The sequence below is a fragment of the Triticum aestivum genome, chromosome 3A (assembly GCF_018294505.1).
Source record: "Triticum aestivum cultivar Chinese Spring chromosome 3A, IWGSC CS RefSeq v2.1, whole genome shotgun sequence".
Taxonomy (NCBI): domain Eukaryota; kingdom Viridiplantae; phylum Streptophyta; class Magnoliopsida; order Poales; family Poaceae; genus Triticum; species Triticum aestivum.
In genome coordinates this window covers 709,684,357-709,701,647 of record NC_057800.1, presented here as the reverse complement: position 1 = coordinate 709,701,647, position 17,291 = coordinate 709,684,357, and the positions used below count along the sequence as shown (strand labels likewise).

At 43.8% G+C, this 17,291-nt stretch overlaps 1 protein-coding gene across 1 annotated transcript; it reads right to left on the bottom strand.

The window, feature by feature from the left end:
- Positions 1-8,473: 8,473 nt before the first annotated feature.
- LOC123059327 (eukaryotic peptide chain release factor subunit 1-2) lies at positions 8,474-11,368 on the bottom strand. Its single transcript, XM_044481916.1, has 3 exons — positions 11,145-11,368; positions 8,830-10,284; positions 8,474-8,743 (listed from the first exon to the last, which is right to left on the bottom strand). Exon 2 carries the CDS (start codon positions 10,157-10,159, stop codon positions 8,831-8,833), a length of 1,329 nt encoding a protein of 442 aa, XP_044337851.1. The 5' UTR covers positions 10,160-10,284; positions 11,145-11,368; the 3' UTR covers positions 8,474-8,743; position 8,830.
- Between the last annotated feature and the right edge of the window lie 5,923 nt (positions 11,369-17,291).

The window sequence follows — 17,291 nt, the reverse complement described above, 5'->3', positions numbered from 1 at the left end:
AATTTAAGTTCAGTTAATCAAATTAATTAAAGAACTCCCACTTAGATAGACATCCCTCTAATCCTCTAAGTGATTACGTGATCCAAATCAACTAAACCATAACCGATCATCACGTGAGATGGAGTAGTTTTCAATGGTGAACATCGTTATGTTGATCATATCTACTATATGATTCACGCTCGACCTTTCGGTCTCCGTGTTCCAAGGCCATATCTGTATATGCTTGTCTCGTCAAGTATAACCTGAGTATTCCGCGTGTGCAACTGTTTTGCACCCGTTGTATTTGAACGTAGAACCTATCACACCCGATCATCATGTGGTGTCTCAGCACGAAGAACTTTCACAACGGTGCATACTCAGGGAGAACACTTCTTGATAATTTAGTGAGAGATCATCTTATAATGCTACCATCAATCAAAGCAAGATAAGATGCATAAAAGGATAAACATCACATGCAATCAATATAAGTGATATGATATGGCCATCATCATCTTGTGCTTGTGATCTCCATCTCCAAAGCACCATCGTGATCACCATCGTCACTGGCGTGACACCTTGATCTCCATCGTAGCATCGTTATCGTCTCGCCAAGCTTGTGCTTCCACGACTATTACTACCGCTTAGTAATAAAGTAAAGCATTACATCGCGATTTCATTGCATACAATAAAACGACAACCATAAGGCTCCTGCCAGTTGCCGATAACTCGGTTACAAAACATGATCATCTCATACAATAAAATTCAGCATCATGTCTTGACCATATCACATCACAACATGCCCTGCAAAAACAAGTTAGACGTCCTCTACTTTGTTGTTTCAAGTTTTACGTGGCTGCTACGGGCTTAAGCAAGAACCAATCTCACCTACGCATCAAAACCACAACGATAGTTTGTCAAATAGACTCCATTTTAACCTTCGCAAGGACCGGGCGTAGCCATACTTGGTTCAACTAAAGTTGGAGAGACTGTCGCCCGCAAGCCACCTATGTGCAAAGCACGTCGGGTGAACCGGTCTCGCGTAAGCGTACGCGTAATGTTGGTCCGGGTCGTCTCGTCCAACAATGCCGCCGAACCAAAGTATGACATGCTGGTAGGCGGTATGACTTATATCGCCCACAACTCACTTGTGTTCTACTCATGCATATAACATCAACATAAATAACCTAGGCTCGGATGCCACTGTTGGGTTTCGTAGTAATTTCAACAGTTTTCCTACGCACACGCAAGATCATGTGATGCATAGCAACGAGAGAGGAGAGTGTTGTCTACGTACCCTCGCAGACCGACTGCGGAAGCGTTGACACAACGTAGAGGAAGTAGTCGTACGTCTTCACGATCCAACCGATCAAGCACCGAAACTACGGCACCTCCGAGTTCAAGCACACGTTCAGCTCGATGACGATCCCCGGACTCCGATCCAGCAAAGTGTCGGGGAAGAGTTCCGTCAGCACGACAGCGTGGTGACGATCTTGATGCACTACAGCAGCAGGGCTTCGCCTAAACTCCGCTACAGTATTATCGAGGAATATGGTGGCTGGGGGCACCGCACACGGCTAAGGAATAGATCACATGGATCAACTTGTGTGTCTCTGGGGTGCCTCTGCCTCAGTATATAAAGGATTAGAGGGGGGAGGCTGGCCGGCCACAGGAGGCGCGCCAGGAGAGTCCTACTCCCTCTGGGAGTAGGATTCCCCCCTCCCCCAATCCTAGTTGGAATAGGACTCCTTGAGGGGGGAAAGAGAGAGAGGGGGCCGGCCACCTCTCCTAGTCCTAATAGGACTAGGGGAAGGGGGGAGGCGCACAGCCACCTTGGGCTGCCCCTTTCTCCTTTCCACTAAAGCCCACTAAGGCCCATATAGCTCCGACAATCGGAGTGACAAAACCTAATCTCGAAATACGCCAACCCAACATGTACCTTTGGAGACACCTGTAGTACTCCTTTATAATCACCCACTTACGTTGTGACGTTTGGTAGTACCCAAAGTGTTCCTCCGGTAAACGGGAGTTGCATAATCTCATAGTTATAGGAACATGTATAAGTCATGAAGAAAGCAATAGCAACATACTAAACGATCGGGTGCTAAGCTAATGGAATGGGTCATGTCAATCAGATCATTCTCTTAATGATATGATCCCGTTAATCAAATAACAACTCATTGTTCATGGTTAGGAAACATAACCATCTTTGATTAACGAGCTAGTCAAGTAGAGGCATATTAGTGACACTTTGTTTGTCTATGTATTCACACATGTATTATGTTTCCGGTTAATACAATTCTAGCATGAATAATAAACATTTATCGTGATATAAGGAAATAAATAATAACATTATTATTGCCTCTAGGGCATATTTCCTTCAAAATGGGGGCCGGCCACCTCTCCTTCTCCTCCACTTCCTTCTCCCTTCCTCCCCTCTTGGTGGACTCCTACTAGGACTTGGAGTCCTAGTAGGACTCCACATCCTGGCCGCACCAATTGCTTTGGCCGGCCTCCTCCTCCTCCATCCTTTATATACTGAGGCAAGGGGCACCCCATAGACACAAGTTGATCTTCGTGATCGTTCCTTAGCCGTGTGCGGTGCCCCCCTCCACCATATTCCACCTCGGTCATATTGTAGCGGTGCTTAGGCGAAGCCCTGCGACAGTAGTACATCAAGATTGTCACCACGCCGTCGCGCTGACGGAACTCTTCCCCAACACTTTGCTGGATCGGAGTTCGGGGATCGTCATCGAGCTGAACGTGTGCTAGAACTCGGAGGTGCCGTAGTTTCGGTGCTTCATCGGTCGGGCCGTGGAGACGTACGACTACATCAACCAAACACTTCCGTTGTCGATCTACAAAGGTACGTAGATCACACTCTCCCCTCTCGTCGTTATGCATCACCATGATCTTGCGTATACGTAGAATTTTTTTGAAATTACTACGTTTCCCAACAAAACGCTGGTCGGATGGCCGTCTATTCAAACCAAGACATAGTTGAAACAAGTTTCTGACATGGTAGCATTCCCAGGTAGGAGTTTACGATAATTGTGTCGAATCACAAGCTTTTCATTCGTCATTTTGAACCATGTGTCATCGGAATAAACCTGACAGTACCTACGAGGGTATCGTGAACATGCAATGGGAATAGATGGGAACAAACACGAGAAATTTACCCGATTTGGATTCCCTCGCTAAGGGACAAAACCCTACTCATGTTGTGAGATTATGCTCTTGTGTGTGAGATTGCAAAATTAACAACCCTCGGTATGATGCACCGGCCATGCCTTATATAGCACAGGACATAGCTAGGAAACACAAACAGCTGATTAATTTAATGCTATCACTAACTGTCTATTGAATGACGATCGTTATTTCTGCTAATTATTGCATGGGTAACGTCTAAGGGGTCTCGGTTAAGGTGTTTGGGATAAAGGGTCTCCCATGATCGGGGCAGGGGGTGCACGATTGGGATCGGGTGGTGGGGGTGGGTGTGCAGGCAAGGTCAGCGTGTTTCTTTTGGAATGTAGTTGGGACTTTCTTTATTATTGCTTTTAGAGGAGGAATATTCGTTGATTTTGTTTGACGCGTGCATCCGACGCGAGGAAGCGCAACCGCTTGCTTTGCCTGGCCCATGATGAAGATTCTTCTCTTTTGTTTTTTCCTCTTGGATGGAAATTGGAAGAAGGGAACAAATTCCGTTCTCCTGGCGCTGCACTTGCCATGTTTCCAAGGAGCGCGTCATTGATTTTCCATAGGTCCTCCTATCATGAAGAAGAAACCCTAGCATCCAAAACAAACAATATCCTCTTCCTCAGTCGGACCTCACTCTGGCATCCTGAGTGAAGGGGATGGGATCATCTTTTCTCGTCCTTTGGGTAGTAGATTGTGGGTCAAGGTGACAACGCTTCGAGGGTGATGTCGGTGTCATATCGAATAAAAAGTCCTCCGGCTTTAATCCTGCCCCGGTGATGCTTCATTAGGCGTTGTTGAGGAACTCTGGAGTTTTTGTACATTGTTTCGTCAAGGATAACAGGTTTGTTATTTGTGTCATCTATCGACGTGGTTCCATGTGCATCCGCGGCGACAACTTCGTCTTCTTCAACAACCTCTTCCCTCGAGCCTTCGGGAATAAAGTCATCGGTTTGGCATGGCGATACTAGCACGAATGCCTATCTAGATATGCTTGGTTGATTCTCAATCTCTATCATATGCAATGGTCTACTAATATGGTGATTCAACGAGATTTGTTTCTCTATTCGTCTTTTTCTCTTCTCTACGGGTGTTTGGTAGGGTGCATGAGGGTAAGAGTTCCCAATCCAACTCACTTTTGTTTGTTTGATAGGGTGCATGGGCTCACATTTGTAAAAAAACTGTTCATAATTTCAAATATTGTTTAAATTTTCAAAAAATATTCTGCATTTCAAATTTTATAGAATTTAAAATTTTGTTTAAATTTTCAAAAATGTTCAGAATTTAAAATTCGTTTAAATTTTCAGAAAATGTTCGGAATTTCAATTTTTTAATTTTCAAAAAATGTTTTGAATTTAAAATTTCGTTTAAATTTCAAAATTAGTTTAATTTAAAAAACAAAATTCAATATTTTATAAAATTCAAAAAGTCCAGTCTTTCAAAATATGTTTAAATTTTCAAAAAATGTTCTGAATTTTAGTTTTTATTTAAATTTTCAAAAAATGTTTGGAATTTCAAATTTTGTTTATATTCTCAATAAAAGTTTAGAATTTCAAAATATTTTAATTTTTTCATGTTTTTTAATTTTGTTCACCATTTAAAATAATTATTCGGAATTCGAAATTGTTCGGCATGTCTAAACACATGCAGGCTGTCAAACAAAGTCTGAGCTCAGCATGTCTCGGTGCATACACCGCTGTCAAACAACATCAAATGCATGGACTCAACATGTCTACACTCAGCATGTATGAGATGAGAACAACTAGGCTAGGTCCATACATAGCTACCAAACACACCCTGTTCCTTGCAAGTACCTCCGTGGGTGGGTTTCTAGATGTTGCCTATTATTGACGTAGGCCATAGTGGTGCAACGATGAAAAATTAGTCTTGGCTTTGACAATAACTTAGCCCCCCTGTTTTTACCTTAGTTTTTGTGCATGTGGGTTCAGTTACTCTATCTAACTAGAGAATACCCAGCGCGTTGCTGCGGAAATCGATTGCAATATATTTGAGTGATTTGGTTGTATGAAACATGCATAAGTGAATTGATAATTTATGAAGTAAAACTAAATATTATATATTTTATTTGATCATTGTGTACTCCAAAGATATTTTGAATATAAGTGGCATAATATAATGGGAAAAAAATCATGCATGTTTAGTGGACCTTTCATGTGGTGGCATGTGTGGTGAAATAAGATGTGTGCGTGGGTCAACTAATAATGATTTTTTTCCTCATGCATGTCATGGTGGGCCTTTGATAGAGTGGTATGTGTGCATGTTAAGATAATAGAGGTAGTGTGGATGGAAAACACGAAGGAGAACCTGGGTACCAGCACACCCTATATGCAAAAAATAAATAAATTAGTGATTCAAAAAATTCCAAATCTTTTTTGTATCAAACATGATCAATTATTGTAGTTGTATAAAAAGATTCGTCAAAGAATGACTTCCATTGCATCTTGGGTCGAAGATTTGGCAAAAAAACGCTATATACAAGTACTATACACGCTATATTGTCGTCATAAACTTGTTTTTTTGCCCTGAAGTCAATAGGAATCATTTCTTGTCCAAACTTTTTATACTAGTACAATACCTCATCCTGTTTGATTCCAAAAATCATTTGGAATTTTTGAACTTTTTTGAATTACTATTTTTTTCACATATAGGGTGAGCGGGTACCCGAGAGCACCAAGTTCCCGTCCTAGTGTGGATGAACTATTTAAGTATACAGAATATCAATTATCTCTCACCAAAAAAAAGTAAGTTCACATTTATTTATTTAGAGACATTAAAGCTGCACAACTTTGCAACCTTATCAGGCCATTAGTGTTTTCATCAGTCGGATCATCAGTTTGTGGCGTTTTCGGCCAAAATCTATTTTGGTGTTAATCCCGCTTTAGTTCACTGTGTTTGCTGCAATCAAATAGTATTATTGCCGGGCCGCTGCTCCGGGGGCAATTTTGAGCGTCTGATGTGAAATTGGGCCTAATGGGCTTCTAGGAGTGTTAGCCCCTTTCAACCAAAAAAAAAATACACCCCTCCTCACAGGGGCACGACTATGTCTCGCTCCAAGCGAGAAGAGTCAGCTCACGCTATACGCGCCCGCCCAGCTTGCGCGAGGCCACTGTCTTTTTTTTCTTTGACCTTTTGTTTTCTTTTTATAGGTTTGTTTACACTTCCAAAAATTCTAAACATATATATTACAAAATATAATTTTCGTAATGTTCTGAATTTTTTTATCATGCATTCAAAAAATATTAAATGTGTATAGAAAAAATGTTGAGCATATATATGAAAAATGTATACAAAAAATATACAATATGTGTAAAAAAAGTTGATCATGTATTTGCAATATGTAAATCAAGCATTTGAAAAAGTTAAACAAATATTTAAAAAATGTTAATTAACCGTTCAAACAAAGTTGAATGTGTATAGAAAAAATGTTGAACATGTATTTAAAAATTATGAAATCTTTTGATAATTTATTTAAAAATATTACAAGCATATAAAAAATTCTAACAAATTATTTCAAAAATGTTAATCGAGCATTTGAAAATGTTAAATGTGTATAGAAAAAATGTTAATCTTGCATTTGAGAAATGTTGATAAAGCATTTGAAAAATGTTAAATGTTCTTGGAAAAAATGGTGACCATGTATTAGAAAAATATTGATTTTGTATTTGAGAAATGTTAATCATGCATTTGAAATATATGGTGTGTATAGGAAAAATGTTGACCATGTATTCAAAACATGTTAATCAAGCATTTTAAAAATCTAAAAAACATGTATAGAAGAAATGTTAACTATGTATTAGAAGAATGCTAATTTTGTATTGGAAAAATGTTAAACGTGTATTAGGAAAAAATGTTGTTGGTATATACACAAAAAAAACTAGAATGAAAACCAAAAGAAAGGTGACAAACTAAAAAATGAAACCCAAAAAAGAAAACAGAATAACCAAGAGAAAAAGAAAATGAAAAATAAAATTGAAGAAACAAATAAAAAAGAATGAAAAGCAAAAAAACATAGAAGAAAAACGAAAAGAAACATGCCGGAAGGAAAACAAGTGGAACCCAGGGTCATTTCGCCTCAACTACATCCTGCCCTATTAATTGATCAGAATCCCGTTGCAATCTATCTAGGAGATCACGGTTCGAAACCCCCCGTAGCGCACCTGCTTAATGCGAGAAATAGTCTCCGCGCCACATAGAATTGTCCTTTCGTATCTTGCGGGCGGGCGGACAGAAGATGGCTTCTTCCCTGTTGCAGTGGCGCTCGTCGTTGTCGCAGAGTTCCTAGGGGTGTTGTGCATGTGGTGGTGTAGTGTTGTATCGGGCGTTGCATCGGCTATGAGAACTATTTTTTGTCGGGTGGCAACGACTTCACTTCAAGGGCCTTGGTCCTCCAGGGCTTAGGTACGATGACTTCCCGGCTGGCACATCATACAAGGAGTGGCCGGCTCAGACAGTGATGTACGTCTACGGAGTGGCGTAGCATCGCCCATTGTCCCGCTTGTGAGGCTAGAGTTAGTCAGGCTGAGAAGGTAACCGATGTTGATCGTTGTTTCGGCGATGGATTAATTGGTAACTACATTTGGTGGTCTGGGAAAATATCCAACGCTCTCTACATTTAGGTGCTCCCATGCTTTATTGTCTCAAAATTTAATTTTAAACATTTCAAAAATTTGGAAGAAAACAATTGATGTTCACAGGACATGTATCTACAACCCCTAAAAATGTCAGATCCAAAATTGAAACATAAATTGAGAAACAAACAAAAAAGAGAAATCTTGATGTGAATAGTATTGTTTTAGTTTTTGTCTTCCTGTGACACTATTCATGCTGGATTTTGTCTTTTTTGTTTCTCAATGTGTTTTTCGAGCCTGGATCTGAATTATTTAGAGGTTATTATGGACACATGTCTTGTGGATAAAACAGAAATTACATTTTTTTTGAAACGTACGAAATCAACTTTTAGAAACATTGGAGTATGGGAGCATCGAAGTGTTGGGAGCACTGAATACTTAGTGGTCTGTTTTTTCTTTGCGGGGGGGAATACTTAGTGGTCCTTGCGTAGCATGTTGTTTCTTCTTGTATTCGATCATGTCTCGAGTCATACTTGCATAGATGTTAAGCTAGGCGTCACTTGCCACCTGGTCGATTGTGCCATGGTCGTCCACATTGGCCATGTAAAACAAGTAGCTTAATAATGGCATGATGATCCAAAAATTGGGCTAAGGCGCATGGCGGATGCAAAGCCACACATCACAAAGCTCGTGAATTCTGTTTCGATAAATGATTTTAGGGAGAAAAAGGTCAAATAAATATAGGGTAGCATCACAACTTCGGTTCAGATAAGCAGCCCACAAACTTAACACACAAATTCGAGCATCACACAAGAGACGCTTAATAGTAACTTATAACTATGATTCTTCTTGCTAATAATGACAGTACTAAATAGGATAATCTTCTGATGGAGATCAGAATTCCTCCCAATCACGCTGAGAGGACTTCACTTATGCAGCAGCAACATGCTTCATATCACCGTTTCTTTAGTCTTCCCGTCTTGCTACAGTAAGAAAATTGAATCAAACATTACAACATGATCATTTGTTTATGTTTATAAGAAAGGAACTGCTAGAATTTAGTACAGACCTTAATTTTTCCTGGATGAGCTTGTAGATGCCTCGGCCTCCTGTCGCGGAGCGTTCTGGTTCCAGGCTACGGCAGGCTCCTCCCGGACTGAATTCACTGGAGTTTCAGTAGATTGCTCCTCAAAGCCTTCATCATACTCCTCATCAGATGGGTCTTTGTAAGCGTTCAAGTCAACCCGGTAGCGGAGGATCCCTCCTATCCCACCATAGCCCGAACAGAACTGAGATCCTTGCTCCGTATTGTTCGTGATGAGCTCCAGCGCACAACCAAACTGCCAATAGTTTTCGGCAAACCACTCCAGCAGCACGGTCCTCTCAACCACCTCCAACACTGCCGATGTCGCCTTATCTTTGAAGTTGCTCTGATCTGCCTCCTGTGCCTCGTCGAAGTGCTTTACCACAGTTTCTTCGGTAGCAGAATTCTTCAAGATGTATCTATTGATATCAAGATTTTCCCACACAATCAGTGTTTCAACTGCACCCATTTCAAGGGCAGACATGGTGTCATCCACACCAGAAACATACTTCCCAGTGTCTTGGCTTATCTCCTCAAAGTACTTTCCCATCAACCTTTTTTCTTGGATGAACTTGACATTGGAAAGGACTTCAGTAGATATCTCAATGGCCTGGTTGAAGCCATCCTCTCCACCATGAGAGACAGTGACAACCTTCAGTATCTTGGCTGCCAAGCGCTGATCAAACAGGTCAGATTGACTCAATTCAGTCTTGAGGTCAGCGCAACCAGCTAGAATGAGACCAGAAACATTTGGCTGGCTAGTGGCAGGGTCAATGAAGAATCTAGTAGCAAGCTCAGCCGTCCTGCGCACATAGTTGTGCCGGGTCTCCACGCGCAGGCGGGAAAAGCGAAGTGTTGACTGCCCTCCTCGGCCATGCTTCTTTGGGAGATCAACAGAGAACTTGTGTAGAACCTCCCTAGTGTTGCCACTCAGGGTTCCAAACAGCGTTCCATTACCGTCCATGACAATGAAGCCAAACTTATCATCGGACTCGAGCATCTCATGCAGTGCCTCGGTGTGGAACTTGTTGTCACAGAGATACATGAACGCATTAACTGGCCTGAATGGCTCAAAATCAATGCTGACCTTCTTTTCTTTCCCCTCATCGGTGAGGATGGTTCCGGTGTAAAGCACCAATCCATTGGTGGGAACTCGATTGTACAGCTTCAACTTTTGCTGGGCAGAGGTAATAGCTGCCAAGACAGACTGCCTGTTGACTCTCCTCTTGATGTTTGAGGCGGTCCCATGTTCATCACCCAACAGCTTGGTGACTCGACATACCTGATCACGGGGTGGCACGATCAGCGATATCATGCTTGTCCCGTTTCCATGGGCAGCATCTAGTCATTTGATCAGCTTCTTGAATTTCCACATCTCGATGTTCTTGTCGTTATCATGACCATCCGCCATATTGGTTGTGTTGTTACCTCTGCCTTCACCTATAAAATAGAACATCCAGTATATGTATAATGCTAGTATGATCACGTCTAGAAGGCTGTGTAAACATGTTATTCCAGGAGCAGAAGTGGCAATAAATAATCTAAGCGTCATATAAATTTCATTGTTACAAAGAATAAGGTATATGAACATTCAGTCATGATAGACAAAGAAAAAAAAAAGTGCTGCTGACATATAATTGCAGGTAGGAATTGCTACATAATCAAAGAAAAACGTTGAAAAAATGATAAAGATTCAGAAACTTCAGGCCAAAGACAAGAGTCAGAGAGGCACTGAACATGATATCTTTTTCAGACAGAGCACAGATACTGTCTATATAAGACCACTAACTTATGATAATTCATACCATACAAGATCAGGGACCAATAACAGAGTTGATGATTACAGGAGTACTAGTAGTAACCCCTAAATTCACATGTTCAGAGGGGTGTGGTACTAGACTACTAGTACTACCAGCTGCATAATGAATGCTCCCAAAATTCAGACACGACTAGCTGAGGTGAGAACATCCGGCAAAGAATTGCACGCCAAATCCATCATCTTCCTATGTGATATCCCATCCAAAATCACAGCAGACAAAGTAAAATAAGGGGCGTACGTACCCCTGGGCCCTGGCTCGCCGGACGGGTGCCCGCGACCCCCTCCACCGTCGGCGGATCCACCCAGATCCCACCGCTACCTTCTCCCCGAAAACCCGATCGGATCAAACACGCCTCAAACCCACCAGCGACACGGACATAATCGAGTTTAACTATAGATCGATCGGAAGAGGAAACTAGCAATTCACGAACATAATGAAACTAGCTAGAAGGGAAGAGGAGAGGGCGACCGATGTTGTTACCATGGCGAGAGCACTCGCCGCCGTGCGGAAGGAGGGAGCTAGGCTGCTTCGGCTTCATGGCGAGAAAAAGCTCGGGAGTCTGCTCGAATCCGGCGGGAGAAACAAAGGAGGGCGAAAAAGCTCGGACGGTAGTTCGATTACAGCAGGTGAAAAGTCAGGAAGCTTTTATATATACGGTACGGGACACTTCTTTCTATTTTCTACTGGAAACGGGAGGAACTATTCCTTTGGTACCGTGCTTGCCAAGTTGCGTGATACTTTGAATTATTTGCGAAAGTAAAGCAAACTCCAGCATCGCAAAGCACACCAAAGAAAACAAGAAATTGCATCCTGGTCCTTGACCGGGGGTGGGTTGTGATCGTTGTGTCCCTAGAAAGTGTCGATCCTCCGCACCTACAAAGAGCTGATGGCGCGCTGCCAGCCTGCCACCGCCGCCAATCCACTACCGAAGCCGGCCCCACTTTGTTGCTTGCGACCGGGAAATCATCAAGGCTATGAGTCGGTGGGACCAACGCCCATGGAGGAGAAGTCGATGCCAAAGTGTTAAGGATCCGGCCGCCAACCACCTACCGATGGCTCGTCATATTCCCTGTTCATCCTCTCTACCGCTCGACGATGTTATCAGAGTAGTCGTCGTTGAAGCAGTGCTCGATCAGGAGAACAAGACGCCTAGGAGATTCATACGTGTATGTGTGTGCTACCTTTATAGAGGAAAAGCCCCATTGAAATACTAGCAACAATATAAGATGGGTAGACATAGATACTCATATTTTATAGACACTCCTCATATATAGAGGAGTCAGTTTGGGATTAGGGCCGACCGCTTTAGTGACAAACATCCATTGCCAATGAGCAACGACGGAGCTTCATGTGTCACCTTGGTTCATTACTGTGTTAATCTGAATGGAGCCCTCTTGGATTCATTTTCACCGTTCTGCAGGCAGTGGTAGGGAGACCCTCTATCACCCTCTCAATTCCTTTTTGCTGCTGATGGGCTTGCTATTATACTGAAGCAGAAAGTTCACGAGGGAAGGATGTGACGTTGCAGGTGTGTCCGCATGCTGTGTATCACATTTTTTAGTTGCGGATGACACCCTATTATTTTGGGGGCTACAAAGGAGGAGGAGGACATAAACATTAAAGGGGATTTCTCAAGGTATGCAGTCGGTACCGGGCAAGTGGTGAATCCGCAGAAATGCTCAATCTTTTTTGGTGAGCATTGCAGCCCGCCCGATAAAGAAACCATAGTCCCAGTACTAGAGGTGCACAGCCATAATTTTCAAGAAAAGTATGTCGATTAACCAACCCCCAATGGGGCATGTCAAAGGACCGGTTCACCAATCTGTAGCAAGCTTACCAAGTGAATGGTGTCATGGAATATATCTTTCCTTGCCCAGAGCGGTCGCGAAGTCTTCCATAAGACGGTTGCACAATCGCAATGTCCACATGTGATGACCTAATGCGTATGATACGGCTTCAGGGGCGTGGAGAATGAAAAGAAGAAAATGCATTGGAGGGGCTGGCCGCAACTGATCAAACCAAAATCAGAAGGGGGTTTGAGATTGAGGGGCTTCCGCATGTTGAATCAGGCTTTATTGGCCCGCTCGGCATGGAGGCTATTAACCAAGCCGAAGAGTCTAGTCGCTAGAGTACTAAAGGCACGACACTATTTGATGTGCAACTTAGAAGATAAAGTTTTCTCTCAAGGGGCATCTGCTACTAGGCAAGCCATTCAACATGGCCTTGAACTCCTGAAGTAGGGCTTAATATGGGCGTGGGAAATGGAAATTCTATTCATGTTTGGCACGACAGTTGGATATCTTGGAATGGAGGAGAGAAATCGGTCATACAACAAGGCAGAAGTCGAATTCAAAGGGTGTCCGAGCTGCTGACACTCATGGTGCTTGGCATGTGGATGTACTTCGTGACATCTTTATTCTAGTAGATGTATAGGAGATATTGAAAATTCACACATCGCCACGAATGGGTGATGATCACCTCGCTTGGGCCCTGGAGCGAAGCAGTGTCTTCTCTTTGTGGAGCACTTACGGACTGGCGCTGGAAGATCATCTTTGACCTTCTTCAGTTGGAATGAGTAGGGCACTGGACGCGACGACGAGGTCTGGGCTTTTATTTAGAGGTGCCCTGCTCCTCCTAAGGTTTGCATGTTCATCTGGCTCTTAATAACCGACTGTTTACCTACGTGGTTAATAAAAAAACACCGTGGTCTTGAGATTTCTGACGCATGCCCCCTCTTTGCAATGGAGCTGGAGGACACTTTTCATGCCTTTTGCAGATGCCTATTGGCGGCGGTGCATTGGCATGCAATGGCGGAACATTGGAGCGTACCTTTTTTTTTTGCAAAAAACGGTCGATCTATTCATCTTCAATCATGGTAGTACAACGAACACCAGAAATAATAAAAATTACATTCAGATTCATAGACCACCTAGCAATAACTACAAGCACTGAAGCGAGCCAAAGGCGCGCCGCCGTCATCGCCCCTTCCTCGCCGGAGCCGGGAACAACTTGTAGTAGTAGACAGTCGGAAAGTCGTCATGCTAAGGTCCCATAGGACCAACGCCCCAGAATAGCAACCGCCACCGATGAAGAGAATTTTACATCGGAACGATCCAACCTGAAGACACATGAACAAAGACGAACAAAGACCGGATCCGAGCGGATCCACCAAAGACAAACACCGACCAAATCTCGCGAGATCCGCCAGAGACACGCCTCCACACGCCCTCCGACGATGCTAGACACACCATTGGGACGGGTGTTAGGCGGGGAGAACCTTATTCCATCTTCAAGAAGCTACCAACGTCTCGTCTTCTTGAGCAGGACACAAACCCTAACAAAACTTGAAGAAGCTTCTGAAAACGGAGCCCTCCCGTCGGCAAGGACCGGGATCCAATGCGCACCCATCACCCTAAAGCCATAGGAGATGTGGGAGATCGACGGTGCTGCTGACGGGAGGCAGAAACCCTAGCCGTCTTTTCTTAGAGGAAGGACAAAGGGAGGAGACGCCGTCCCAAGCCTACCTGATGTTTTGAGCATCCAGCAGATCGAAGCGGAGTGGCTACTGCAACACATGTGTGACTTGCCGGTGGTTGATCGTATGAAGCTCATGATAACATTGTGGCACTACTGGCATGTTAGAGCATCTTCAACAGGCGCCCAAAAAGAGCTCCGCGCACTGAAATTTTGTTTTTTTGGGTGCCGCACAGCTCCAGCAGATGCTGTAGCGCCAAAAGTTTTTAGGCGCGCGCTGAAAAACGCTATCGCGCGCAGCATATTTTGGACTCCGGATTGCGCGCGCTTCACAATTTGCACTGTGTGTTTTTTGTGCGCGTGTTTTTGGACGTCTGCAAAAGCGATGTTGGTCCCGGCACACTAAAAATGCTTTGTGCGGCTGTTGGAGATGCTCTTAGGAACAAGTTGACGCACGATAAGCCGGCGCCACCCATGGACTCATCCCGACGCTAGCCCCTTGAGCTATGCGGAGTCTCTGATCGGCATCCAATGCAACCCGCAAGGTGGTCTAGTGACGGAGAAGCAAGTGGTGCAGGATGCACCAAGAGCTCGGCCGTTATCGCATGCTGGTGACATGCCTAAGCTATCGGAAAACTGGACGCCACCACATGAGGGGTGGCTGAAGCTGAACGTCGACGGCTCTTTTTGCGAGCGTTCGAGCATCGCTGGTGATTGGATGATCATTCGTGATGACAATGCAGAGATTATCCTCTCGTCTTGTCGTGTGCTTTAATCCTGCACAGAACCTCTGGAGGCCGAGCTGTATGCATGAATGGAGGGCATCTCCTTGGTACGCCGATGGACACAGTGTCCTGTTGAAGTGAAAACGGACTGCCTTGTCGCGTATAACATGGTCACACCGACAGGTGGGGACAACACAAGTATTTCATGCTTGTTGATGAGGCTAGAAGATTGATGAAAGATGGAAGGGAGTTCTTCTTGCAATTTCACGTAGCTCGTGAACCCAATGGAGCGAACCACTTGGCTAATGTTGACAAAGTAGAGGAGCGCACCGCGGTGTGGCTTGCTTCAGGGCCGGGAACCGAAGATTGTGCGGGTTGTTCCTAGCCTATGTACTAAAGACTACTCCAATGGTTAAACAATATAAACTCATTTTTCCCGCCAAAAAAATGTAACCATATACATTGCTTCCACACCGAGAACCGAAGATTGTGTGGGTTGTAAGGGCATTTCTAACCGATCCCTTATAACCGACTACAGGAGTAAAAATTCAGTTTTACTCTTACTGGCACCTAGCCGTTCCCCAATCTGCCACAAGAGAGTAAATTTTTTACTCCGACCCCATCTTTCTACCTAAATATACTCCACCGCTCGGCGTTGAGTAAAAGCTATGGCTTTCCTCCACTGCATCCCCCTCCACTGCCGCACCGCATTTGCGCAAGCGCCGCCCCTCCCACCCCGCCCCTGGAGGCACCCGCCCGCCACTGGACGCTCCATAGCCTCCGCTACTATCTGCTACCACTTGGATTTATGTTGCCTCGTCCCGTCACCGGTGAAAAACAGGTGGATCTGCGGCTGCAGCCACCGCCACCAGATTTGGCATTTCCGGCCATTGGCGATTGCGCCTTGCCATGGATTGGCCAGGAAGCAGACCACATAGCCCTGGCAACACCTCCTCGGTGCATGCAGGTAGCGTATGCATCTCTAGCAACTCGAATCTCTCCCGTCGGCGGTCCACCGGCAAATACACGCCCGGCCGTCGCTCAGACACGGAGGCTGGACCAACGGCTCGCCCGCTCGCTATTGCCGGTCATACAGTGGAGCGACTGCACGCGGCAGGTGGTGTGCCTAGTTTCTACCATGCCGTAACATCCCAGATGATTGTTCCTCAAGTGCACAAATTATGGGGTATGTGCTTGTTTTGATTCGGTTGTTCACGTGATTCGACGGAATTTCGGTAGCTCATTGTTTGCTCATCTCTATGTATAGGATGGATGCAAGTTTTAGTATTGGGGAGAAGAATACATCTATCTATTGATAGCACGAAAATTAATAGATGTCCGTGCACTCGTTACTAGAATATAGGCAAGAGATGAGATTAGATGTGAAGCAACATCTACTTCTTTAGAATCGAAGAAGAAAGAAGTGTTGAAGCTCAAGAAGCCGCAGATCTCAGCAATGAAGACATAGAGAAGATATTAATCCAACTAGTGAGAGCAGTTAGGGGAATTGGATGTCTTTTGAAATGACTAATTGTGGTTCTTGTTTTCTTTGATCTTACTCTCATAGCGAAGAATTGGTGAATTATTATGTATTACAATGTCGTTGAATGAAATAAAGAAGTAAAGAAATGTGTTTCGGCGGTCGAAAATGAAATGCAAATGAAAATTATTTTTTTACTCCGTTATATATAGGGGATCAGCTATGTCCGGCCAAAACATAGTGGAGTAAATTTACTTCACTAAGGATTTACTCCACCGGATACTTCACTATTTATTAGGGATCGGTTAGAAATGCCCTAAGAAATGCAAATCTGCGGCAGATTTTTTAAGTGTCCTGATTTAAAAATATGTTAGAAGTCTTATATTTGTGAACAGAGGGAGAACTTACAGAAAAACTCTTAAGATATGGCGGATCCATTTTTTACGGGGAAGGATGCGACACATCCTTTGCCATGAGCCGATGAGGCAGAACTGCCACGTATATGCAGTCATGCTTGTGCTTGCATCGGGAAGTTGATTCAGGTACAAATTAGAAGTCACCTGTTGAGCATGTTGTACATTACGCACAAACTTGCATTGATAAAATGTGTTCGATTATTCGTCTTTCTGAAAGAAACATTGCTTTTCAACTTTCAAGGCTGTTGTGACCTGCGAGGTTGTTCTTAGTTAGGATATCACCTCTTTGCCGAGCTACCACAGAAATATTTTAATTTTAAGGCACATATTTATTTTTGTGATTCAAGCGGGGAAGCATGGTACATGGAATCCACCGTGAAGCTTTTATTCCGGTGACGGCTTCGGTGGAACTCACCCTTATGATAATGGGACAAGAGCCAATAGCCCCAATGGGTCATTCTAACTCGCTTAATAAACCATGAGTGGAGCCAATGTATACACGGAATAAGTAACACCTGGAGAGTTCTTTTTT